The sequence below is a fragment of the Notolepis coatsorum genome (assembly GCF_963971535.1).
Source record: "Notolepis coatsorum genome assembly, chromosome: 12".
Lineage (NCBI taxonomy): Eukaryota > Metazoa > Chordata > Actinopteri > Aulopiformes > Paralepididae > Notolepis > Notolepis coatsorum.
Window position 1 is genome coordinate 35,463,981 of NC_140176.1, and position 27,782 is coordinate 35,491,762.

At 42.9% G+C, this 27,782-nt stretch overlaps 1 protein-coding gene and 1 pseudogene across 2 annotated transcripts in view; one reads left to right on the plus strand and one right to left on the minus strand.

Annotated features, from left to right (window-relative positions):
- LOC311238552 (E3 ubiquitin-protein ligase MARCHF6-like) overlaps positions 1–20,280 on the plus strand; it is a 51,403-nt gene extending 31,123 nt beyond the window's left edge. Inside the window, exons 13-25 of the mRNA XM_084326652.1 lie at positions 891–959; positions 1,516–1,590; positions 3,492–3,626; positions 4,198–4,418; positions 5,202–5,339; positions 6,986–7,205; positions 8,837–8,906; positions 13,467–13,648; positions 15,342–15,476; positions 16,418–16,507; positions 17,913–18,045; positions 18,518–18,653; positions 19,687–20,280. Coding sequence (XP_084182778.1) covers positions 891–959; positions 1,516–1,590; positions 3,492–3,626; positions 4,198–4,418; positions 5,202–5,339; positions 6,986–7,205; positions 8,837–8,906; positions 13,467–13,648; positions 15,342–15,476; positions 16,418–16,507; positions 17,913–18,045; positions 18,518–18,653; positions 19,687–19,777 — 1,695 coding nt within the window. The 3' untranslated portion in view covers positions 19,778–20,280. The remainder of the gene's footprint in view (positions 1–890; positions 960–1,515; positions 1,591–3,491; positions 3,627–4,197; positions 4,419–5,201; positions 5,340–6,985; positions 7,206–8,836; positions 8,907–13,466; positions 13,649–15,341; positions 15,477–16,417; positions 16,508–17,912; positions 18,046–18,517; positions 18,654–19,686) is intronic.
- Positions 20,281–20,420: 140 nt separating this feature from the next.
- On the minus strand, positions 20,421–22,027 carry LOC311238553 (arylamine N-acetyltransferase 1-like; annotated as a pseudogene). Its single transcript has one exon. The product of its transcript is annotated as an arylamine N-acetyltransferase 1-like (transcript).
- Positions 22,028–27,782: the final 5,755 nt, after the last annotated feature.

The following is a 27,782-nucleotide window of genomic DNA, read 5'->3' on the forward strand; positions in this document are numbered from 1 at the left end:
AAGAGATAAAAAAAACATTTTAAGACCAATTTGAGTTGCTGCTGAGCCATGTTTTTAGGGCGGATTTAAATCCGAGAGGGGAGTTCAGGAGTTTTAAAAATGTTGGCAGGGCATTCCACATTACCGTAGCAGAGTAAAAAAATGCATCTTTCCCCATGCATGTCCTGACTCTCGGCGGGACCAGGTCCGTGGGGCTTCCTCTTGTGGCGTGTTTGTGGACATCTCCTACTTTATTAAAATAATTGACTAGGTACTTGGGGACCGTTTCTTTTAGTACTTTAAAAACCAGTAGCATTTTAAGCTGGTGTACTCTTTCTTCAACCCTAAGCCATCCCAGCCTGCTAAAGTGGGCTGGCGTTAGGTGAGTCCTAAAGTGAAGGTTGTGCAGGAGTCTCACTAGTTTGTTTTGGGAGGTCTGGAGCTTTGTCTTCATTTGTTTTGATATGTTGCTGTACCATGAAGTGCAAGCATAGTCAAAGTGACATTGGATGAGGGCTCCAGCTAGGGTCCTCCTCAGAGCGTTCCTATTTATGAACGAGGAAATTCTAAATAAAAATTTGGTTTTTTGATTGACCTTAGTAATAACTTTTTGTGCCATTTTTTCGTTAGAAAGTTTGTTATTTAAAATAAAGCCCACACAGATGTGTGTGTATACTCTAGATGTGTGTGTATACTGTAGATGTGTGTGTGTGTACTGTAGATGTGTGTGTGTGTACTGTAGATGTGTGTGTATACTGTAGATGTGTGTGTGTATACTGTAGATGTGTGTATGTGTATACTGTAGATGTGTGTGTATACTCTAGATGTGTGTGTGTATACTGTAGATGTGTGTGTGTGTATACTGTAGATGTGTGTGTAGGAGTGTGATATGGTCCTTGACAGTCCCTCAGGGTCTGGCCGCCCTGATCCGGTTCCAGCGCTCCAGGCGTCTCCTGGGAGTCTGCTACATCGTCGTCAAGGTAATGTCTTCAGCTCTGAACTGACCATGAACTGGAAAATGAAAGACATTATATTACCTAAGATTTCCTGTGCCTGTTGAATGTTAACTCCAAACAATGGATATGTTTCATTCATTCATATTGTTACCTATTGGTACATTATTACCATATTAGTTTAATTATTTTATATAATAGTGAGGATCTTATAACATTATTTATGCACAGAGTATTATTTATAGCAGTGTTTTTGGCCCCTAAAAACAGGGATGACTATTCTGAAATCGAGACCTCCCCTCCCCTACATAGTCGAGCAGAGACAGAATGGTGAAATGTGGCACAAAATAATGATTTTTATTCCCAAATGTCAGACCATTTGACTTGATTAATACGGAACCCTTAGACTTAAAATATTCTATATTTCACCATAAAACCATCTGTACCAAAAGGTATAAGTATGATGACGTATTTGTAAATCATGGTACCCCAGGTTGAGAACCACCGACTAGTTCAGGTTTCAAGCTCTTAGTGGTGTTTATCTTCCTGAAGTGTAATGAGGCGTGACTCTGCTCCGCTGCAGGTGTCTCTGCTGGTCGTCGTGGAGATCGGAGTGTTCCCTCTCATCTGCGGCTGGTGGCTGGACATCTGCTCTTTGGTAAGACTCTCTCTCTGTCCCCCTCCCTCTATCTCTCTCTCCCTCCCTCTATCTCTCTCTCATGCTCTCTCTCTTTCTCATGCTCGCTCTCTCTCTCTCATGCGCTCTCTCTCATGCTCTCTCTCTCATGCTCTCTCTCCCTCTATCTCTCCCTCTATCTCTCCCTCATGCTCTCTCTCTCATGCTCTTTCTCTCATGCTCTCTCTCGCATGCACACTCTCGCGCGCGCACTCCCTCTCTTTCGTGCTTGCTCTCTCTGTCATGCTCTCTCATGCGCGCTCTCTCATGCTCTCTATCTCCCTCTATCTCGCTCTCATGCTCTCTCTCTCATGCTCTCTCTTGCGTGCGCACTCTCGCGCACGCACTCCCTCTCTTTCGTGCACTCTCTCTCTCTGTCATGCTCTCTCATGCGCTCTCTCTCATGCTCTCTCTCTCATGCTCTCTCTCTCCCTCTCTCTCTCCCTCTATCTCGCTCTCTATCTCGCTCTCATGCTCTCTCTCATGCTCTCTCTCTCTCATGCTCTTTCTCTCATGCTCTTTCTCTCATGCTCGCTCTCTCTCATGCTCGCTCTCTCTCATGCTCTCTCTTGCGTGCGCACTCTCGCGCGCGCACTCCCTCTCTTTCGTGCTCGCTCTCTCTCTCTGTCATGCTCTCTCATGCTCTCTCATGCTCTCTTTCTCTCTCGCATGCTCTCATGTGCTCTCTCTCGCGCGTGCTTCAGCTTTCACTCATATTTACTACTTTCTCACACTGTACAAAAGCCCCAACTCATGTACGGTATATACATATTGTATAAGGTCTGGTTTCTTGCATATACTACATATTGTATAAGGTCTGGTTTCTTGCATTATACTACATATTGTATAAGGTCTGGTTTCTTGTAGTAGTAGACTCTTTGAGAAGATCACTCACGCCAAATGAATACGCTAAGGTGCCAGAAGAGTGAAGATGTCAAGTTTCAAGTTGTTTTATTTGTCACATATAAGGTACATTACAGTGAAATGCTTGGTTCTGTATGAGCCTCCTGAGATTGTGCTTCATACAGTCAAAAGAATAAAGACCAATCACTATACAAAATATTACAATATACAAAACTAAAGTACAAAATGCAAACAGAATGCAAAAATGAAGTAGAGATGTAGTGCACATTTTTGAGTAATTAATAGATCAAATAGATCAAATATGGTGTAGTGAGTGTTAAAACGTTTTAAAGTGTTAACGGTGAATGTTTAAAGTGAGTGTGCAATGAATCCAGAATGGATAGTGTTGGATATTGAGCATCCTGATGGCCTGGGGATAGAAGCTCCTTCTGAGTCTCTCTTTACTTAAAGGGGACATGCATTGCTATTCCTTTCACTATTTGGGCAACTTTACACAATTCCTGTGAGTCTATGGAACACATCTGTAAAGTATTTTTTCAAAAAAATGCATTGTTTTATATTTTTAATCAAGTACTCAAAAGCAAAAATGTTCTACCTCAAGATTTCAAGCTGTTTGTGCTGGGCTCTGCCCATAAGCGCTTTGAGTGACAGTCACCCACACAGTCTGCGACTGGCAGACAGATAGAGAGATTGAGGGGGATACTAATTAATTTTGCCGCGGGGGGCATAATCCCACGGGACAATGCATTGGTAACTTGTTTCAAATGACAATATATACCTCTGTGAATATTATTGAGTGAGGGAAGATCTCGTGAACTTGAGACTAGACTGATGAGTCAATATGATAATTAGAGACACAGACCACATTGATATAATCCCCCATTGCTAGGAAACAATGCTAAACACTGGAAAAGGCCATTTATAAGACACAGGACCTTTAAGTATAACTGGCTTGTCATACTCTGCCCAGTAGGCTGACATCACATGTGTGACGCAAACTCTGTCTCCTCCTCTTGCAGGAGATGTTCGACGCCTCGCTGAAGGACAGGGAGCTGAGCTTTAAGTCGGCGCCCGGCACCACCATGTTCCTGCACTGGCTGGTTGGAATGGTCTACGTCTTCTACTTTGCCTCCTTCATCCTCCTGCTGAGAGAGGTAGGGAGGTCAGGGGTCAGACCATGAGGTCTCTCGCTGAGGCTTGCAGCGCTCCGAGAGGATCTTTTTTAAAGATGAGATCAAGGATCAGATTTTTCCGTTTCGGGGATATTGTATTGATCACTTGTGTATGTGCGACTGTGTGTTTGTATCTGTCCTTAATCATTATAATTCACACATTTCTTCTCCGTTTTGACTAAAAATGTACGGATAAATTCATAGATTGATACAGCGATATTTCGCAATATTTTGCATGCCGATATCATATCAATACACTGACACCAAGTATCGATATTTGAAAATAGCTAGCCTAGCTTAGCACAAATGAATGGGAGAGGATGCATAGCCAACTAACACCTTTAAGCTAGGCTAGCTGATACACATCCGCCTCCATTCATTGTGCTAAGCCAGATAGCTTCTTATCATCTTGTCTGACTCTGGAGAAGACAGTAATCGCTTTTCCCATAAGGTGGGCGTGTTCCTTTAACGATACAGGCCAAGTAATGCTAACCGTCCTCGTTACATTGATTACATAGACTCCATTGTCATCTCCTCTCCCCCCGTCCACCAGGTCCTGAGGCCGGGAGTGCTGTGGTTTCTGCGAAACCTCAACGACCCCGATTTCAACCCGGTGCAGGAGATGATCCACCTGCCCATCTACCGACACCTGCGCCGCTTCATCCTGTCTGTGGTCGTGTTCGGCTCCATCGTGCTCCTGATGCTCTGGCTGCCCATCAGGCTCATCAAGGTGCTGCTGCCCATCTTCCTGCCGTATAACGTCATGCTCTACAGGTAAGCCACTGAAGCTAGGTGGTAGAAGTGTGATTAGTCGGTCTGGTGGGGATCACAGCTGTACCGGTATACAGTATGTACACCTCACCTCTCCTATTCTCTCCTGGACATGGTAGCAATAATTCAGTGGTTCTTGCTAATAAATACTTACCAGATAATTCCAGTTGTTACCAGGTAATTCCAATTGTATTTAAAGGTGCTGTAAGTGGTATTCTTTTGTTAAAATAAGTGTTAAATAGCTCTACACTCTGACAGCCATCAGCCATATAGAGATATAGAGTGTTTGGTCAGTAACCCTTAGTCCCTCCTGCTCCGCAATAAACACAAAATAAATGTTCTGGTATCCTGTTCCCACTTTATCCAATCAGGAGTTTGGATGAAGTGAAAAAATACCACTTACAGCACCTTTTTAGTTCTACCCCCAGTATTGCTCCCTAGATTTTTTTTAAGCCATCTGTCTCTCTGCCTCCCTCTCTCTCCCTCTCTTTCTCTCTCTCTCCCTCTCTGCCTCCCCCCCTTTCTCCCTCCCTCTCTCTCGCTCTCTCTCTCTCTCTGCCTCCCCCCCTCTCTCCCTCCCTCCCTCTCTCTCTCACTCTTCCTCCCCCCCTCTCTGCCTCCCCCCTCTCTCTCGCTCTCTCTCTCTATCTCGCTCTCTCTCTCTGCCTTCCCCCCTCTCTCCTTCCCCCTCTCTCTCTCTCTCTCTCTCTCTATCTCGCTCTCTCTCTGCCTCCCCCCCTCTCTCCTTCCCCCTCTCTCTCTCTCTCTCCCTCCCTCCCACCACAGTGATGCTCCAGTCAGTGAGTTGTCTCTGGAGCTGTTGTTGCTCCAGGTGGTTCTACCTGCTCTACTGGAGCAGGGTCACACCCGCCAGTGGCTCAAAGGTCTGGTCCGAGCCTGGACCGTCAGCGCCGGATTCCTGCTGTAAGTCAGCCAGCCTACTCATGTACTTTCTGTGTGCAGTTTGTATGTTCTCCCCATGTTCACGTGGGTTTCCTTCCACACCAAAATGTTAAGTTGTTTTTTAGTATTCACTTATACACCAGTATTTATGCTATATGTTGTTTATTGAATGTTAAGTTGAGTTAGTATCCCTCCTATTTCAGTATTTAAGGTATATATTGTTTATTGAATGTTAAGTTGAGTTATTTGGTATCCATCCTACTTCAGTATTTAAGGTGTATATTGTTTATTTAATGTTAAGTTGAGTTATTTGGTACCCCTCCTACTTCAGTATTTACGGTATTATGCTCTCCACTGTATACAGGCGCAGTGGAGGTTTGGTTATTGAGCTTGAGGCTATGGTGAAGGACACCTGTACTGATGCTGTGTTGATAGTAAAGTTGTGTTCGAACAATGTAGAAAGTATTTTCCTTCATGATTAACACAAAACACATGCATGTACAGTGTTTCTCAACTGGTGGGCCATTTTCAATGGGTCGCGGATGTGTGTAAAAAAAAAATATATATATATATATATATATATATATATATATATATATATATATATATATATTCTTTCTTTTTTGCCACTACCTATCTTTGTGAAAGTGGCTTCTCAGATTGGACATTGAGCACAATCTCAGAGTTGCTTTGTCTACCATCACCCCAGACTTTGAGACTCCTGTCTGGAGCAAACAACATCCCCAGTTATACCATTAGTTCCCTGGGATGTTAAGCTAAGAAGTCTGCTAAGAAGCATATATTATTTATTATTATTATAATTTTATTTCATTGGGGTTTTAGCCCTAGTTGCACTTTTGTTGCAACCTCAGTTATCCCATTAGTTCCCTCAAACTTACTGTAGGTCTGTTATGTTAGGCTAAGAAGTCTGCTAAGAAGCATATATTATTTATTATTATTTCATTGGGTTGCAACCCCAGTTATCCCATTAGTTCCCCCAAACTTAGGTATGTTATGTTAAGCTAAGAAATCTGCTAAGAAGCATATTAGTTGCACTTTTGTTGCACTTTTTTGTGTTTATTTCATGTTTTTAACAGTGCATGAAAGATTGTGTATTACTGCAAAAATAATTGAAATAAATCATAGTGGTTAAAAAATTTGGTCGCGACTTAATGACTAAGGAAAATGTTGGGTCCCGAGGCTAGACCAGTTGAGAACCACTGCTTTAGTAGGTACATACTCCTGACACCGACAGGTGGTTAGGATGGTCCACATAGACCTACACTCCTACCTTCTGACTGTACTTTATCCTCTACCTCCACAGAGACCTACACTCCTACCTTCTGACTGTACTTTATCCTCTACCTCTACAGAGCCTTACACTCCTACCTTCTGACTGTACTTTATCCTCTACCTCCACAGAGCCTTACACTCCTACCTTCTGACTGTACTTTATCCTCTACCTCCACAGAGACCTACACTCCTACCTTCTGACTGTACTTTATCCTCTACCTCCACAGAGCCTTACACTCCTACCTTCTGACTGTACTTTATCCTCTACCTCCACAGAGCCTTACACTCCTACCTTCTGACTGTACTTTATCCTCTACCTCCACAGAGCCTTACACTCCTACCTTCTGACTGTACTTTATCCTCTACCTCCACAGAGACCTACACTCCTACCTTCTTGGGGAGCAGGAGGACAACGAGGCCAACCAGGCTGTCAACAACAACAATAACAACAACCCCCCCCCCGGTCACCATAACAACAACAACCCCGCTCCGGCTGTAGGGGAGGGGCTCCACGCGGCCCACCAGGCCATTCTACAGCAGGGCGGTCCGGTGGGCTTCCAGCCCTACCACAGGCCCCTCCGGTTCCCCTTCAGGGTGAGACGCCACAGAGTTGTGCCTCTCTACAAATGACACATAGCACCTTTCATAGAGAATTGCAGCCCAAAGTTCTTCACAGCAGGGATGTAGACATAAAATAGGTTAAAAACCTCCCGGATTATTTAATAGATTTGTCATTAAAATCTATAATAAAGAAAAAATATATTATTGTAATCGAATTCTTATTGATTATCATAGATTTCTGACATTAAAATCTATTAAAGACTATTAGCAGGTTTCTGGCTAAATAAAAGCAGACATAGAATGAGTATAAAAATAGACTATAGAATTAGTGTGATAATATGATACTCAATATTGGGTTTACATTTGTCTATATTATTGCTCAGAAGGGGGCTGAAGACAAACATTTAAAGACTATTTTGACAAAACGTCAACAAGTGACAAGAATTCCAGTAGGGATGGGCAAAACTCATAAGATTATTATTTCTCTCTTTCTTCATCTTTCTTTTCTGTTCTCCCAGCCGTCAAGACTGTTATGCTGTTATATACCTGGCTAGCTAGTGAGCTGTACCCAGCATGACGTTCAGCGGTGTAACAGTTAATAGGGTCCCCTCTCAATACGCTATACAGTGTAGTTGCTGGTAAAAACAAGGACAAATATTTATTTTTAAACGATATTCACACAAACTATTCAATTTGTATCTAATTTAACAACTATTAAAAAATAGATGCCCATCCGTAAATTCCAGCGTGATCCTGTGTAGCTCTATTACCATTGAAGTAACACTGCCAGAGTTGTGGGTTTGATTCCCACTGGGGACAGCCATACTAAAAACGAAAAGTATATTCTTGATACTACGGGGTATTTTGGATGCGTCGTTCACACTGTATGAATCCACCACACGGCGTACAGCCTTCTAGGACCACCTAGAATCCGTGGTCACCGCCGCTACCACCACAGACGCATTTAGAAATGTGGCCACGCCCATCTGCTTCTTCATGAACGCCCAGAGGCCTCTGTTCCCAGCCTCTCTGACTTCACTCTACATAGTCGACCACTCCCTTAACACTTAAAACACCGCCTCCTTCCTCAACCGCACTCTATATCCTGCACATGTAGCACTCGTACCAACACTCTGTGCTGCTCAAACGGGGAAGTTGGACACCTTTTCCCTCGGCTCTTGAAAACGTTCCTCAATTATTGTTCTGTTCTGCACATGCTGTCATGATGGGTATGGGCAGGGTAATAGTAGAAAGACATCAACATGGGCAATAAAACTAAACATATGAATATAAAAATATGAGAAAAAATAAACAGTGTAAACAATATATTTAACTTTGAATATAAAAATAAACAGTGTAAACAAAGGTGCAGATGATGGTCTGTGTGCCCTATCGGTTATATTATATGTTACATTATATATAGGCAATGAAGAATTTGAATCTGAATATATGAGTTAAGAGTCGAAGTAAACCGTATACACAATGTACCCTAACTGGCAGGATATACATTGTAGTCCGTTCTGCAGCCGTTAGTTCTCCAGCTGCTGGGGCCGCCGGCAAGAAGGACTGGCTGAGGCGGTTAGTGGAGTGTCGGGACTTGGGGGATATGAGTCTGTATAGTTTGCATGAGTCTAACACGGCCACTTCTGTCCTTGTGTCCTCAGATTGTGCTGCTGATAGCGTTCATGTGTCTCACTCTGCTGGTGGCCAGCCTGGTGTGCCTGACCCTACCAGGTAAGACCTACATAGACACCACACAGCTTCCTCTCTTCTGACGCTTCTCCACAGACCAGCAGGCACGTTTACAGGACGGGTAGGCTTGCCGTCCTCTACCTTGCCTGGTTGCCGGTGTTTTTCCAATACACAACACACCCGTGTAGGTAGGAGGAGCTGAGGCGATAGAGGAGCCTCTCTGGGAGGGAGGAGTGACTCTGCTTGCTGCCGTACATTTCACATTTCACCAGAGACGCAACAACACACAACAGAGGAAGTTGAGTCTATGCTGTACTTTTTCATGAGCATTTGGTTTTGGGTTAACCGTTAGTTATTTTGTAAAATACAAAAAGAGTGTGGAAGCGATTGGGTCAGAGAGGAAGACGGACATATTTTCAACTGGTGAACGAACGCAGAGAGCAAAGCTGCGTCTGTTCGCCTCCGTCCGTGGCATTAACCCTTTCACTACCACTCTACCAAAGTGTTAACCCTTTCACTGCGACACTACAGAAGGATAACTGTCTGTAGTGTGGTAGTGAAAGGTTAACCTTCTGTAGTGTGGTAGTGAAAGGGTCATTTCAATGTGACTCAATCGCAGCTCAAATCTGAATTAGGATCCATTTCATATCCTATTTATTGGCTAGAATGTTGTCAGAAACATATTTGAGTGAACCGTTTAAAGGCCCACTTGCAGGTTGTATTTTTGTTCAATAAACAATGTGGACTAGGCCAACGGTGACTTTCATGAAGAGGGAAAAACAATTATTGAAATTTACCCAGTTTTAGCGTTTTTATCAAACATTTTGTCCGCCCAACCACAACCACCATGCACGCGCATATTTTAATCCATGTTTCATAGCATGCGTGTGTCATCTTAATGATGACGTCACACCAGGTATCAGGGCAGCAGGGGCGCTGAGAATCACATGCAGGTAGTGGCAGGAAGCAAAGAGCCTTCTGGTTACTACTATCCGAGGATCTAGTATCTGTTTCACTTAACACTATTGGTCCGTGATCATAGCCATTTATCTCTAAAGCTAACCACTATTTGTAAAAGCCACAACCACGTTACCATATTTGTAAATACTAATGTAAATCATTGTGTCGTTGTACATATTGTGTATATAACGTTAGTAGCTAGCTTGCTAGCCGGCATTCTCGAAACTCCTAACTCCTGTATACCTTTGTCCTCACAAACAAAGTATTCTGCCAGGGAACTTATGGATATGACAGTAGTAGTAGTTATAAGGTGTTTGAGCTTGTAACGGTAACGTTAGTTAGCTATCGTGGTAGCCTGTTTCGTGACTGTGATGCACCGAGTGCATCAGTCACGAAAGGGGCTACTATCGTATCAACATGCCGTGACGTGTAGCTTGCTAGCTTGCTAGCTTGCTAGCCGGCATGATGCGTGCAGTGCTTTGCCCCACAGGTCTGAGAAGAGGACCTGCACATTTAACTCGTTCCCGAAACTCTTCTACATGCCCCGATTTAAAATGGTTCACGACAGTAGACATAATGCTAACGTTAACGTTAGCTAGCTAGCTTGGTACTATGACCCGTGACGGGCATAAGGCGACAGCCAATAGCGCTGCTGTACTGAACGACAGGCTGCCTAGTGGTAAATGTAGTACTTTTTTTACGACATTAAAAACCTTATAACTACCTTTGTTTCAACCAAAAATGCAGTAGTACCTGGTCCATCAAAGTCTCTCCGACGATTAAACCCATTTTCGTCTTGTAAGGTGTCCATTTGGATCAAGGAAATGGCTTTCTGCACTCGTCAAACTCCATTGTAGTGGATGAGAAGTAGGGGAAAGTTACCTTCAGTGACGTCACGGCACCGATGGCGTCTGATAAGCTTTTTGATTGGCTCCATACATGTTATTCGTGCATGGACATTTTTAACCCTTTCTGAGTGGAATTTCCGGCGTCAAATGGAAAAAAATAAATAATGAAAATGAAATTAGATACCAATGATGTAAACTACCCATAATTGAAGAGTAGGGTTTAACCTGCAAGTGGCACTTTAAGTGGTTAATTCTCTCATTCTCCCAGATGCTATGCTCCTTCCTCAGAGACGTGTGTGTGTGGAACATTGGAAATAACATTACTTCACATATAAACACAACACTGCTTCATACAGTCTTGTTGAGATTAGCTGAAACAGTAATTGTTTTCATGAGTGAATCACTACACTAGACTAACTAACTTATTTGTATGAGTTTCAAAGCATTTCCTTGTTAATTTAATAAGATTAGAGGCTAAAATGGTCAATAGTGAACTTTAGATACTTAACCTACAAACATGAAACTGTTCTGACACAATATTGATTACATGTACCTCAGAGCAGTGTCTAAATCAGCACAGGTAGAATGATAGTACCTACCCCAGAGCAGTGTCTAAATCAGCACAGGTAGAATGATAGTACCTACCCCAGAGCAGTGCCTAAATCAGCACAGGTAGAATGATAGTACCTACCCCAGAGCAGTGTCTAAATCAGCACAGGTAGAATGATAGTACCTACCCCAGAGCAGTGCCTAAATCAGCACAGGTAGAATGATAGTACCTACCCCAGAACAGTGCCTAAATCAGCACAGATAGGCCCTGTTCCTCATGGCAGTGGAAAAGGCTAAACAAAGTGGGAGCAGGGACTCCGGCACGGGACGGGCAGGGTAGCGGGAAGACACCGTTTGTGAAACCACACCCAGACCATAATTGAGGGGCTGTTTGCCTTGAGGTCTATTTTTACTGCCAGATCAAACAGTGTTGGATAGTACTGTGCGTCAGTCAGCCCAGAACAGACGGGGACTACTAGTAAGATTTTGACATCAGTTTATAATTGTGAGTTCAATGTCTGTGCCATGCTGGGCTGAAACATAATGAAACCGATGAGAATGAAGGACAATTGACGAGACCTCTATTCTATTGTTCTCTTTTGTATTGATATGGCGTTCTATCTATTGATATGGTGTTTTATCTATTGATATTGTGTTCTATCTATTGATATGGTATTGAATTTGAATCTGATCTATCGGGTCGGATCTACAGGAGTTCTGCTGAACAGCATTAAGGGATACTTCTGTCCTTTCTCAGTACAATCCATGCTGTTCCTCAAATTACCTGCAGATACGACTAGTTGAATCACAATCACAAGCTCCTGTTTGTACAAGTCAACCGAAGACAACTGAAATCTACGTTTGCTCTGTGGAGAGGTTTTCAGTTGCCCTAAGGTGCAAAGGAAGCCTTTCCAATCGAACAAAGACAAATACACTTGCTTTATCAACAGAAATAACCCCACATTCACGGTTAGAAGGGGCTGTTTACCCTCTTGTAGCTTATCAAAACAAATCCCATGTGGGCTACTGCTGGGGGGCGGGAACAAACGGCAAAATCTCCTTAGCAACAAGCAACATTGTTTATGGGAAATGTTTAACCTTTATTTACCCAGGGTAGGTTCGCTGAGCACAGATGGTCTTTTTCAGGAACGCCCAAGTAGTTGTAATTACGGTACATAAAGTTGTAATAATGTAAGGTTATTATAAGTAGTGCTGTCAGGCGATACAAAAAAAGTATCTAATTAATTACAGGATTTGTAATTAATTAATCTAATTAATTGCATTTTAATCGCATAACCATTTTAGGCCTGATATTCTATATTCTATAATCCTATTTCAAATGGCATGTGTCCGGATGGCAGAATTCAGTACTGTATCTACAAAACCTTCTGTTTAATCATCTTCCATTTATTCATTTGCTTAGATTTTTCAGGTCTGGTCAATTTTAGCATGGTGTTATTCACAGTCAAAGATACATTTTTTGTATTGATATTCTCATTTGGTTCATTACAATTTACTCAAGCCTAGTAACAGACACAGTATTTCTGACACTGGGAATACATTCCCTGAGATCCACAGATGTCCCTAGAATCAGATACCAAGAACATGCAAATGGACCATTAAAAAAAAAAAAAAAAAAAAATCTGTAAATGTGTATTCTACGTTCTTATGGAATGAATGAGATTAAAAAAGATTTAAATAAAAAGCTTAATTATTTTTTATTTTTTCATTAATTTTCATAATGCGATAATTTGCTGTGTAATTAATTAATCTAATTAACGTGATAAACTGACAGCCCTAGTTATAAGCAGTTGTAATAATATAAAGTTATAAGTAGTTGTAATTATATCAAGTTGTAGTAATGTAAGGTTATAAGTAGTTGTAATAATATAAAGTTATAATAACTTATGTAGTTGTAATTATATAAAGTTGTAATAATATAAAGTTATAAGTAGTTGTAATAATATAAAGTTATAAGTAGTTGTAATAATATAAAGTTATAAGTAGTTGTAGTAATATAAAGTTATAAATAGTTGTAATAATATAAAGTTAATAGTAGTTGTCTCATTTGATTACTGTAATTATATGAAGGTATCGCAATGAATCTGACAATGATATATGCTATATTATTGTTGAAAGTTCTCCTTGCAGTAGCATATTGATCGTTATATATATACAATATATATATATATATTGGTAGTACCCAGAGTTCCTAAGTGTGTGTTCTGGTTCCCATGTCTCCCAGTGTTCACCGGCCGCTGGATCATGTCCTTCTGGACGGGCAGCTCTAAGATCCACGAGCTGTACACGGCGGCCTGCGGCCTGTACGTCTGCTGGCTGTCCATCCGGGGCGTCACCGTGCTGCTGGCCTGGATGCCCCAGGGACGCACCGTCATCATGCTCAAGGTCCAGGAGTGGACGCTCATGGTAGGGGAGCAGGGGACGGGACCGCGTTTAGCGCCGGGGGGGGTAGCCGCAGAACAGTGTCCCAGCTTTATTGCACCGTAGCTGGGTTGCAGATAATGTTGTGACACCACTGCACTGCACTTTTATTTTGTAACTTTATTTATAATGGCACACATGACACAAATAAACTAATAAACAAACAAAAACAACACAACAATGTGACTTGTGGTCTTATCTCCCTTATTTATAATGCAACATCATGTTCGAATTCCATCCCTTCCAATTTGTAGTGTCGTTAACTTTTCTTGTTTTATATATATATTCAACCCATTTTTCCATTTCCCAAATTTCTCCCCTTGTTCCCTCAATATATGTGTAAAACGTTCCATGTTATATATTTCCTCCACTATACCCAACCACTGCTCCTTTTGTAGGTGGGTCCACCCTGTACTCTTTATACAGTGCCTTCACCAGGTATCTGTCCCCTCCTTGTATGTTTTCCTGTGTCAGATTCCCCAGATATAATACCAGTCTTAGGCACTCCATAACCCAGTATCCCCTTTAATATTTCACACACTCCTTCCCGAAACGCCTTCATCTTTCGGTACTTCAAAAATATATGTGTGATCCGCCCCCACTTGGCTGCACAAGCTCCAACATTAATTTGCCTCCCCTTCATCTTTGGAGTTATGAAGTACCTAATACACTTTTCCCATCCAAATTCCCCCCATACTCTTGAAGCAGTGGTTGAGTCTTGTATCTTGCACACATTATACCATTCTTCCTCTGTCATCTCAATCTCAAGTTCACATTCCCACTTTTCTTTTATATATATATATAGTTGAATTACCCTTACTTCCCAACAGAGCTTGATGGCACTAGGTGTCTGAACTGTGTTGTGTACTGTGTGTAGATCCTGAAGACCCTGGTGTCTGAACTGTGTTGTGTACTGTGTGTAGATCCTGAACACCCTGGTGTCTGAGCTGTGTTGTTGTGTACTGTGTGTAGATCCTGAAGACCCTGGTTTCTGAACTGTGTTGTTGTGTACTGTGTGTAGATCCTGAACACCCTGGTGTCTGAGCTGTGTTGTGTACTGTGTGTAGATCCTGAACACCCTGGTGTCTGAGCTGTGTTGTTGTGTACTGTGTGTAGATCCTGAAGACCCTGGTGTCTGAGCTGTGTTGTGTACTGTGTGTAGATCCTGAAGACCCTGGTGTCTGAGCTGTGTTGTGTACTGTGTGTAGATCCTGAACACCCTGGTGTCTGAGCTGTGTTGTTGTGTACTGTGTGTAGATCCTGAACACCCTGGTGTCTGAGCTGTGTTGTTGTGTACTGTGTGTAGATCCTGAACACCCTGGTGTCTGAGCTGTGTTGTGTACTGTGTGTAGATCCTGAACACCCTGGTGTCTGAGCTGTGTTGTGTACTGTGTGTGTAGATCCTGAAGACCCTGGTGTCTGAGCTGTGTTGTGTACTGTGTGTAGATCCTGAACACCCTGGTGTCTGAGCTGTGTTGTGTACTGTGTGTGTAGATCCTGAAGACCCTGGTGTCTGAGCTGTGTTGTGTACTGTGTGTAGATCCTGAACACCCTGGTGTCTGAGCTGTGTTGTGTACTGTGTGTAGATCCTGAAGACCCTGGTGTCTGAGCTGTGTTGTGTACTGTGTGTAGATCCTGAACACCCTGGTGTCTGAGCTGTGTTGTGTACTGTGTGTAGATCCTGAAGACCCTGGTGGTGGCCCTGCTGGTGGCTGGAGTCATCCCCCTGCTGCTGGGCCTGCTGTTTGAGCTGGTCATCGTGGCTCCACTCAGGGTCCCACTGGACCAGACGCCTCTCTTCTACCCCTGGCAGGTACGTGAGAGAAGGGGCGTGGTCTGAATGGGAGTGTGGGTGTGGGTGGGTGGTCTGGCAAACGTGTGTTCCTGCAAATGTCACTGGGTATCATTTGAGTTTTTTCAATTCTGGTGCCAAAACTGATGTTTTAACCTCTTAACTGGCGCCCAGAAAAGTGGCCATTTTTAAACTTGAACTTGAGGACTGCATACTTTTTTTGAAAAGCGTATCTTTATACTATAGCACATGCATAAGCCTGGTCTCCTTTGAATGATAACATTCTGAAGTTTCTGATACAATAAAGATCACTTTTAGTGCTAATGAAATAGAGTAACATAGGTCTGACCTTGAGTTGTAGAAAAACTTGTTACTCACGTTTTTCTGTAGTAGTTGCAATATCCAAATATAGTATTTCCAAAGAAATTAGTATGAGCTGGAAAACTCCCTGGGTCCATAGCCTGAAGTCTTATGTAGTACGTGTCCTAATTTCATAAAAAAGAAAACGTTCAGAAATTAGTGATTAGGAGCGATTTTGGTAAACTGTGGAGAAAAAAGAAAAGCTCTCCAGTAAACCATTCCCTCATCGACTTCAGCGTTTTTTTATCTTCCTGTTTTCGCTAGTGACTTTTCACCTAGATCCCTGATTCGCAGATCCCCATGTGGGGTATCATTGGAAAGCCACTCATTGGCTACAACCCTGTCCAATAACTTTCAAGATCGCCAAATGATTGACGGAGCTAGAGCCCCGGGAGTCGGGGTGGTAATCGGAAAAAAATAAAGCTCTGCCGTGTACTTTGGCGCACGCCTCACATATCGGCGTGTAACTCGAGAACCGCTCGCTGAATGGATTTTGTCGCCTGAAAGGGCAATCGACAGGCAACAAATGGTAGTTCTTCAGTATGTTTCTCTCTCTTTCTCTCCCCCATCTCTCTCTCTCCCCCATCTCTCTCTCTCTGAAGGACTGGGCTCTTGGAGTTCTTCACGCCAAAATCATCGCTGCCATTACTCTCATGGGACCCCAGTGGTGGCTGAAGACGGTCATTGAGCAGGTGGGTTTGAGAAGCTTCTTACCTGTGAACATTTCCACCGCAAAGGGGCGCTTAGTCGACACGGATCTCACTCTAACGGCGCTATAAAAAGGGGAGGACCGTGTGGACTTGACCATCAATTGAGGCCCTCGTATTTGTACATGGCCAAGTCCACACTGTCATCATTCAAAACAATCAAACTTTTTATTGTGTGCACCTATAACTATCGTTACAATGTTGCATTCAGAAATCCCTTTCCCCCTAAAAAGACATAAAGGACATGCATGCTAGGTACATACTCTTCTTACACAGAAACACATGTCATGGCAGGGTAAACGCAGGTGTAATTATTAACATAGATGATGGTCCCGTTAGCGATCCGGCGGCGTTATTCCCATGACCCGCCTGGCAGCGTCCGGGAAACCAAAGTCTTTGGGTTCCGGGGGGAGTATGGTTGCAAAGCTGAAACTTAAAGGAATTGACGGAAGGGCACCACCAGGAGTGGAGCCTGCGGCTTAATTTGACTCAACACGGGAAACCTCACCCGGCCGTTCCATTTTGGTGTGTCACAGCTGTTCCAGTGAGCCAGCATGCACAATACCAGGGCCCTGGCACATCTAAATGGAACGGAACTGTAATTATTAAGCAAGGCACTGGCATTAGAACTGGAGTTAGAACAAAGTAGTTGTAACAATATAAAGTTGTAAGTAGTTGTAATAATATAAAGTTGTAAAGTGTAATAGTATAAAGTAGTAATGATAATATAAAGTAGTAACAGTATAAAGTTGTAATATTATAAAGTTGTAATATTATAAAGTTTTATACAATGGCATGCATATCTTGATTCTGATTGGCTAAAACAGTCAGGTTAGACGCTGTTATATTGTATAATACACTCCACGTGACCCCAGATCCCTCCCACAACCGAATTATTATTATTATTTTTTTTTATGAGTCCGCCATAGATAGACAAATGGAAGTATGAATATCTTTTGAACGAATCCTCCAAAAAAGATAGTCAACTGGAATATGTTAGTTCGTTACACATGTGTTGGATTATGTAATTGGTTTGTGAAAGAAAAGAAAAATCGTGGACTTTAAAAAAGAAAAAGAAATGGCCACAGATTATTATTATTATTATTATTATTTTTTCAGACCATTGGATCTATTATTGGATCTACTTTATCTGTGGATGGTTTTGTGAATAAATCTCCATTATGCTTCAATTACTGTGTTTATTGTATAGCAATAAGGTTGGGTGAATTGGGCCATTGTATAAAAGCATTAAATCACTTGAAGTCGTGTGTTATACTCATTAGATCACGCCTAGGGGGGTCTAATGAGTATAACACACTCCTGCGCGTGATTAAATGCTTAAGTAATAGTATAAAGTTGTAATATTATAAAGTTGTCTCTTTCCTCTCAGGTTTACGCCAACGGCATCCGCAACATCGACCTTCAGTTCATTATCCGCAGGCTGGCCGCGCCCGTCATCTCTGTGCTGCTGCTCTCCCTGTGTGTTCCCTACGTCATCGCTGCAGGGGTGGTGCCTGGGATAGGTGAGTGTCTGTCTGTCTGTCTGTCTGTCTGTCAGTATGTGTACGCACCTGCGCATTAGTGTTCATACCATCTGTTTTGTGTGCATCACAAAATAAAAAAACAAGTAAAACCCTCTTTCACACGGTTATTAACCCTGTCACTACCACACTACCAAATGGTTAACCCTTTCACTGCGACAATACGGAAGGTTAACCCTGTCACTGCCACACGACAAAGGGTTAACCGTCTGTAGTGTGGTAGTGAAAGGGTTAAGTACTACATCACATGACCAGCATCATCACATGACCAGCATCATAACATGACCAGCTCATCACATGACCAGCATCATCACATGACCAGCATCATCACATGACCAGCATCATCACATTCATCTCCTCAGAAGACCAGCCGTTGCCTGAACCCCAGACTATACTGACTTCATGAAACGTTGGCGTAGCAGGTGCAGTAATGCGCCCTTCCTCTCGCCCACAGGTGTGACGCCGGAGATGGAGATCCTGATGCAGAGGAGGATCTACCCCTTCCTCCTGATGGTGGTCTCCCTCGTGGGTATCCTCTCCTTCCAGATCCGACAGTTCAAACGGCTCTACGAACACATCAAGAACGACAAGTAAGGAAGCCCTGAGCTGGAGAGAGCCTTGTGACGCAGGCGTGTGGGGGCGACAGTGGCTCAGGAGGTAGAGGTGTCGTCTGGTAATCTGAATGTTCCCGGTTTGATTCCAGCTCCTCCCGGCAGCGCGTCTCGAAGTGTCCTTAATCCCTAAATGCTCCCGATGAGCAGGTCGGCACCTTGCATGGTCGCCTCCGCCGTCGGTGTGTGAGTGAATGTGAGGAACAAATTGTAAAGAACTTTGAATAGAAGAGATATATAAATGCAGTCCATTTACCATTTATTTACCAAGGGAGACATCGCTTACTGTGATCAAAGTCTTGTTTTGTAGCAGAGACATTAATTACAGGGCAGTGACTCGATGGGAGCAATCTTCTGGACAGGCAGCTCTTTGTGATCTTAAAGAAAACGTTGACTTTCACGTAGGAAGTAAGATCCCAGCATAGAGAAGTCAAATCCGGCCACTGAAATAAGGTTACGTCCACATTGCAAGCCGTGGTTCTCAATTCTGATTCATTAGACTTTTTTTGTTTGGCTGTTCACGTAATTTCTTTTTATGTGGCCAATATCAGATTCCAGTGTGAACGGGTCCCGCTCCTGAACTGACCCACATGTGCAAATGAACAATAAAGAAGATGGATGTAAAAAAAAAAATCACAAATGTCAATCTAGACTCTAGAGTGATGTAAAAGTCACATGACTGTTCAGACTGAGGTCGCATTGCAAAAGATCAGACCTGTATCTGATTCAGGACCACATTATGAAAGTGACCCAAATCAGAATTGGAAAGATCAGATTCCATGTGATTTGTGTTGTTCACACTGAATCAGATCTTTGTGTTGTTCACACTGAATCAGAACTTTGTGTTGTTCACACTGAATCAGATCTGAGTCACACATGAAATCAGATTCTGGCCACTTTCGTCTGCAGTCTGAATGCAGCCCAACAAGCTTTGTAAACGTGTTAAACTTTGTTTTTTGAAGTAAAGTTCAAACCAGGCACTGAAACCGCTCTCTCTGCCCCCCCCCCACAGGTACCTGGTCGGCCAGAGGCTCGTCAATTACGAACGCAAAGCCAGGGCAGCGAGCTCGGTCCCGCCCTCCAATCCCGTCGCGGCGGAGTAGAATTTGTACGAGAAGTCGACACATTTTTGCACCTGTTGACCCCACGCCCACCACCCCCCCCCCCCCTCTCCCTCTCCCTCTCTGAATTCCAAATCATGCCCTTGATCCCTCCTCCTTGTAATCTCCTGTGGGTTTCAGTGGATTTGATAGTTGTCAATCAATTTGTTAAATGACCTTTCATGCCCAATCATTGGCTGGACGGGGGGGGGGGGGTGGTGTATATGAGCTGTATTGGACACTTACGGGATCCCTCAGACTGAAGGAGGTGGATCGTGAGGACGGGGGACGTCTTCGGAGGCTTGAAGCAGAGCTCGGGAGGCGTCTGTATTGTTGTTCATGCCTTGCTTTGTAAAGTGCTGCCTGAGAATATTGTACATGTGTAAATACTTTGAAACGCGACTTGGTTTGTCTTAAAAAAAAGACAAGTATGGATTAATGCAATGACCATTGTACATCTTAAAAAGTGTATGTATATTAATTTATTAAATCAAACTGACAATTTATCTTTTTTAGTTTTTGCGCTTTATGTTTCTTTATCGGATGCGATGTATTAGCCTGCATCGTGAGAATTTGACTTGTATCTGCGCAAGAACATTTACAGTCCACGTTGTAACAGGATGTAAGAGCAGGATGATGGAGGACATCTCACATAATGAATGCAGCCCTTTACATAAAGCAGAGACGGCACACCGACAGACTAATGAGCAAGCTTCACAAAAGCTATGTACACCAAACTTTTTTTATTGCACATACATTACACACTGTATATATATATATATACAGGGTATCTGTGGGGTATTAAAAAGTCTTAAATTCATAATTCTCAATTTAAGGCCTCAAAATGTATTAAGTCTTTAGTTTAATTTGCACAGGTATTACATTTTTGGGGGGAGGCAGTCCGGCTGTCAGGAGATGAAATAATGTTAAATATATTAAATGTTTTTGTATTCAAGTAGTTTTTTGCGGGGCTAGTGGGAGCTTGGTGCGTCTGGCGAGAGCTTGTATATGGAACACGCAAGAATTTAAATTGGCGCTCAAGTGCTGCCAGTTCAGTGTCGCTATGTTTTTATTTTTTTATTATGGTCATGAAATTGGTATTGCATTTTGTTCTAAGTGTTCTAAAAGGTCTTAAATTGAACTTGTTGAAACCTGCAGATACCCTTATATATAAATGTCTCAAAGCTCAGTCATTGTGGCCCCTATGGATCCTTCGTTGAGCAGGCCGATGGCCCTTAACGCGAGTTAATGACTGAACATGGACACAATGTGCCAGCGCAAATGTTGCGTCATTAAAAGCACGGCTCAATACATGACTGGCAGTAGTGTGATGGCTTCATCCTTGGGAACGAGTGGAGAGTCGAGTACAACTTCAAAAGTGCTCCTCTAGGACGGCCGGAATCTCTTCGTCTTTCAGCTCCCTGGCGGTGCTTTTTAAAACACTCCCTCTTGCCTCCATTGGGGAACACGGTGGTGGTCAGTTTGCGGCCCACGTAGGTGACTCTTCCGCACGGTGTGTGGACGGAGCAGAGGGACTTGCAGTAGAAGATGGAGCTCGGAGAACTCTGGTGATAGTCGCACTACATCTCCACGAAGTCCTCCAGACGCGTGGGCTCCAGGGTGAACTTGTACAGTTCGGTCCACTCCCATTGTCCCCCTCTGTCCTCGTCCCCCTGCCATTCGAGAGAGTGCGCGTCGCTACCCCTCCTTATCCGATACACCCGTTGGCCCTCTTGCTGTTTCCTCCAGAGAAAGGGGGAACTGGAAACCCGACGTTGCATGCAGCCAGCGCTGGCCATCCAGTGTCACCATTGACACCAGGTGGTCAGAAAGGAGGCCCGAATCGGCGGGTGGTCGAATTCCTCACCTGTCCGGAGAGCAACGTGACCTCGAAGCCCATTTGGGACAGTAGCCAGGAGAAAATACCATTGTTATCGAAGCAGAAGCCGTCCTCGACGACGGTTTACGATCGAGCCGGATTTTCAGGCACACCCGGTGGCCGGTGTGGACGGACGGAGAGGTTCTCGAAAGGCACGGAGCGCAGGTGACGGCGGTGCGCACACCTGAGCGCCTCCAGGCTCGGTTCAACCGGTGCACGGTGACCAAGGCGCAATAAGTACTTCTCAATGTCCATCTCGAGGACCACAATGGAAATAAGCTCTGAGCTTTTTTTGTGTCTATCCGTGGCAGTATTTCCAGACTGTGCTTCTGTCCATGTTGTTTTATATATAGTCGAATAAAGTCATTAATTCATCTCCACAGACATCGTTACTTTCTGGATTGTATCAATTGTTTAAACTTCTCTATTCACGTCTTTTGAAACAAAACTGTTGCATATCTTCCGGGTGTGTTAGACTTTGTACCATTGCATACCTTTTACAGCTGTTTGGAATCCTTTTCGCAGTATTTTCTTGATTCACTGTGGGGCTTGTTCAGTTTTGTGGCTCACTCGCACGCCAAAATGTAGCTAATGTGAAAGACCCCCCCCCCCCAAAACATTTATACATCCTTCCTACCTGTAACTTTATATAATAATACAGAGGAGAATACATATTTCAAAGCAATACAGAATGCCTGATAGTATTACTTTCCATTATATTTGTGTCACCGGGGTACATGAATGTTTTCTTTTCCTTTACACAAATAAAGACATTTCCACCATCAATTGATGCAGAACAGGCACAAATTGGTGCAGAAAAATACACCAGAATACAGGAAATGAAGACCCCCAGTCCCCCCCAATGTTTTTTGTGATCAAATTGTCTTTATTTTCCACTTTTTCCACATGAAACAAGACATAACACAATACAGTAACAATAATAATAAACAAGACAGGATAATAACAAGACAATTTAATTAAATCAAATGAATTAAATCAATAAAATAATTATAATATAAATTAAATATAATAATACATATATTTTATATAGCGCTTTTCCAGGTGCTCAAAGACTCTTTACATGGCAAAACAAAACTATGGCAAAACAACAAAATAATACAAAAATTAAACAAAAGCAAGATTGAAAAGGTGGGTTTTGAGGGCTGATTTAAAAGATGTCAGGGTGTTTGCATCACGGATATGGCTGGGGAGAGGTAAGCAGCAAAGGCCCTGTCGCCCCAGGTCTGGAGCTTGGTCGTGGGAGGTGTTAGGAGGTTGGCATCTGCAGATCTAAGGCGACGGGTGGGCGTGTGACGGTGGAGGAGGTCGGACATTCTTCCATTAATTTTACTAGATATAACATAATTTAGTATATTACAATATAGAATATACTTTTACTTATATTAAAAGATTAAAAGAAAAAACTTGATTCACTTGACAGCAGTGAATATAGTACAGCACTACATACACAATAACAACATAAATGTGATGAGTAGTATTTTAAATTGTATCCTGTATTTGATTGGAAGCCAGTGGAGCACAGGGGTGATGTGATCAGAGCGACGGGTGGAGGTGAGCATGCGGGCAGCAGAGTTTTGGACATATTGGAGTTTATTGAGGATAGTGTTTGGTGAGCCGTAGAGGATGCTGTTACAGTAATCCAGTCTTGATGATATGAATGCATGAACCAGTGTTTCAGCAGCGGAGACGAGCAATGTTCCGGAGGTGGTAGAAGGCCGTTTTGGTTATGTGGTTCACATGGGGGAGGAAAGAAAGGGTGGAGTCCAGGATGATGCTAAGGTTACGGACGTGAGTGGAGGGGGTGACAATGGAACCATCAATATTTAGGGAGAAATCCTGGGTGTGGCTGGTGAGGGATTTTGATGATTTCTGATTTATTGCAGTTTAGTTTGAGAAAGTTATTTTGCATCCATGTTTGCAAAATATATATATATCCAATCCAAATATATATATATCCAATATATAAAGCAAAAGACATACTATAAAGTGAAACATCCCGAGCCCCCATCTGCTCCCGCCCCGACCTTCACGGTCCCCACCCCGAGTATAGCTATACTCGATCATTGTCGCAAAATAATTGACCTTCACTGACATTTAAAACACCTCGCCGAGGCAGCTCGGTATTTTAAACTCCGTGTCGGTCAATTATTTTGCGACAATGTCCTCGTAGCTATACATTATCCCTTACATAGAGCACTTTAATCATATTATGAATAAACTCCTTTTCCAGTCCCATTGCCTCCAGTACCGCCCACAGGTATGACCAAATGTACAGTCATTTACCTAGTATGGTTTTGTCAATAGTCCAATGTACAATTTTGTTTATTTGTACAGTGTCTCCTCCCCCCCCCCCCTCAATGTACAGTTTTGCTTGTTTATACAGTGTGTCTCCCCCCCCCCAACCACCTCCAATGTAAATTACCCAGTATGGTTGTCAATATCCCAATGTACCCAACCCCCCCCACCCAACCTCCTCCAATGTACAGTTTCTACGTCAAATGTATATACTCCCTTTTCTTGACTCCTTCTGTATCACAAACAGTACTGTATTTGCAAATCTGGTATGTCATAAATGTATAGATGTAGCAGTACTGACTATCTGTATGTCATGTATGTCATATATGTCCTGATGAATTGAAAATGGGGGACCCTGATGTAAACAAGACGAAAGTCTTTCTCTGGTCTGCATCCCCTTAACAATTGTGTGTATTGAGCTGTACTGTATTGTACCCATTCTGCAATCTGTTAATAAAGTTTTCAATCAATCAATCAATCAATCAACCACTCCAGTCTATCGAAGGCCTTCAGAAGAATTAGGGGCCTATAGCTAGCACAGTCGTTTGGGTCCTTCATCCTTGTCCTTCTTAAGGAGTAGAGAAATAAGAGCCATATTTACATCCCTAGAGAATTCCCCTTGTTCAATGGAGTGTCTAATCATCTCATGCAATAGTGGGCCTAGTGGTTCCCAAAACGCGAAGTATTAGTTCGGGGGGAATTCCATCCCAGCCGGTGCCTTGCTCTTCTGCATCTCAGCAATTGCGTCTCTGAGTTCTAAAAGAGTGATCGGCCTCCCCAACTCCCCAGCCCCCTCCTCGAATATCCTCGGTAGCTCAAGTCCGCTGGTAAACGCCTCGAATTTCGATTGATCAAAAGTGGCTTCGGAACTATATAGATGGGAATAAAACTAAAATCTAAAGGTGTCATTAATATTCTTTGAGTCTGTTGTTAACTCCCCCTGTAGGGTTCTGATTGAAGGGATATCTGAAAACTGATCGCATTAGAAATTCAGATTGCTGTCTAAGAACAGAGTTTATTTCATTTTTAACAATTTTCCGCTGTGTATTCGTCTGTTCATTGTAGTTAAATTGTAGCGCAGTGTATAGGTCAGCGTATAAAGTTTCTAGTTTTTCAAGCTTAGATAACCGTGCTTTACGTAAGTTGGAAGCGAAAAGGGTGGTGTGGCTTCTGATAAATCCCTTCACTGAGTTCCATAATATTCTAGGATACTTTACTGTGTTAACATTAATTCTAAAAAATTCAGTGAGTTTTTTTCGTTTTTTAGTAGTGACGAGGGTTACTGTTAGGCTGTTACTGTTAGGCGGTCTGAAAGTGCTTCTCGAAGAGCTCCGTGAGGAATAACTTGATAGCAGCTAGGCTAGGACCACTCAGCGTGGTTTACGGCGTGCTTGGCGGTTGAGGTTGTACCTTGTCGGCTACTGAGGACGAAGTACCACGCTTATTTGTCTGTTTGCCTGCCATGTTTGTCACAAAAATATTATACTGCTGAAATCATCAATTAAAAGGGAAAAAAGACTAGTCAAATCAAATAAAATGTATTTATAAGGCCCGACAACACACATCAATGTCCCCATGGGCCGTACACGTCCTCCCCAAACAAGTCAAGAAGAAACATCACATCAAATCAAGAACACCACAAGGTCCAAAAAAATGTAAATTTTTAATTAATTTTTTTTATCTAAAATGTTTTTTTTTTTTTTTAATTAAAATAAATGCAAAATAAATAAAAGCAACACTCACAGACATACCCCACGCGAAGGTAAGGAAAAGGAAAAACTCACTAAAACCTAGCAATAGGAGGGGGTTACCACTGTTAGATTCTGATCAATCGGCCAGTATCACGTCTTCATCTGTTTGGCTTGTGTAATCATCTCCCCATCTGCGTTGTGTTTTATCTCTCCGACGTCTCATACACTGGCTGATACAATCCTTATCTCTCCCCGTTAGTGCGATCCGCAAACCATAATAATTCTCCACCTTCGTAAGAATTCGACACTTCGACAACGTACTACCTTACAAGGAAAAGCGTTGTTTATTTTCATAAACAGAAGCCTCAGCTCAGATGTTAACAGATTGTATTGTCCTTGAGAAGTCTATTCTAATGATCTTTCGGTGTGTTCAGTCTATCGTCCTTCTGCTATTCAGTCCAATGGTGGTCAGGCCTGGTCGTTAGCCAAGACCATCCTCGTGTTAGCCGAAGCTAATGATGATGTGGCATCCTTCCTCCCCCCCCCCCCCTCTCCGTGATGAGAGGAGAGAGTCTCTATTCAGTGTGATCTCAGTCCTAGTCAGATTGTAGTCTGCCCTTACCCGGAACCACTGTTCGATTTATATGATCTTCGTCATAGCAACGATGGCCCGCCCCCCTTCTGGTTGTCATGCGACGCGCTGTCATGACAACTGCTTATAACCTTTCACACATCAAAAGTTTCATTACTGTGTGTCAAAACCCCCCCATCGCTCTGCTCTCTGCTGTCTTCTGTGCCCGCCGTATCAGCTTGTTCCAGATCGGAATGTCAACATCCCGCTCGGTCAGTGTGCTGCTATTCAGCGACTCCTGCTCGCTCTGAACCACCTCTTCCACCACGCTCTTCTAAGGCAAACCATGCACATTTCGATCTCTGACCCGGCACCGTTAGATGTGGTCATCTCCCCCCAATCTATACATCACATACATTGAAAAACCACAGATTTCCCTCACAGACATGGGAGCAAATAGACATCCTAACTAAACTAGACAGATTAATCTAAGGGTCAGACCCCGATCAGGTGAGATCAGGGTAGGTTGAAGGAGAGAGAGAAAAGATGAGTCTTAAGCAGGGATTTAAAAGCTTCGACAGAGCAGGCGCCCCTGACGACGGCAGGTAATTTGTTCCACAGGTAGGGAGCGCGGTAGACAAAGGCTCTGTGGCCGGCGGATTTCTTTTTAACCCTAGGAATCGATAGAAGCCCCGCATTTTGTGAGCGCAGAGCAAGAGCGGGCGAGTATCGAGAGATGAGATCGGATAGATAGAGCGGTGCAAGCCCATTTAAAATTTTGTAGGTGAGGAGTAGCACTTTAAAGTCAGATCGGGCTTGAATAGGAAGCCAGAGTAGGGCGGACAAAACTGGTGTGATGTGATCAAATGTTCTAGTTTTAGTTAGTATCCGTGCAGCCGCATTTTGCATGAGTTGAAGATTTTTTATGCTTGAATTAGGTAGGCCTGAAAAAAGTGCATTACAGTAGTCTAGACGTGATGAGACAAAAGCATGAATTAGGGTTTCAGCATCAGCCAGAGTTAAAATGGGGCGAATTTTTGCGATATTACGAAGATGGAAGAAGGCAATTTTGGTGACATTTTTTATATGTGCATTAAATGAGAGGGAGGAATCAAAAATTACTCCAAGGTTTTTTATGGTGGAGCTCTGGGATACAATGACAAGTATCAAAGTTGAGGGAGATGTCCTGAAACAAGCCTCTGTGGTTTGGGGGGGCCAACAATTAACATCTCAGTTTTATCTGCAATAAGGAGTAGAAAGTTTTGCGACATCCACTTTTTGACGGCAAGCAGGCAAGCCTCAAGATTTTGTAATTGGGAGGAATCATTTGGCTTAATAGGTATATATAATTGGGTGTCGTCAGCGTAAAATGAAGGTTTATGCCACATGTTGCAAATGTTGGTCCTGCTGGCTAGCCTCTCTCGTGAGTGAGATCATCTCATTGGTATTGTCTATGGTTTTTGTGTGTAGCATTTCTACCTTTGATTGATTGAATTGATTGATTGAAAACTTTATTAACAGATTGCAGAATGGGTACAATACAGTACAGCT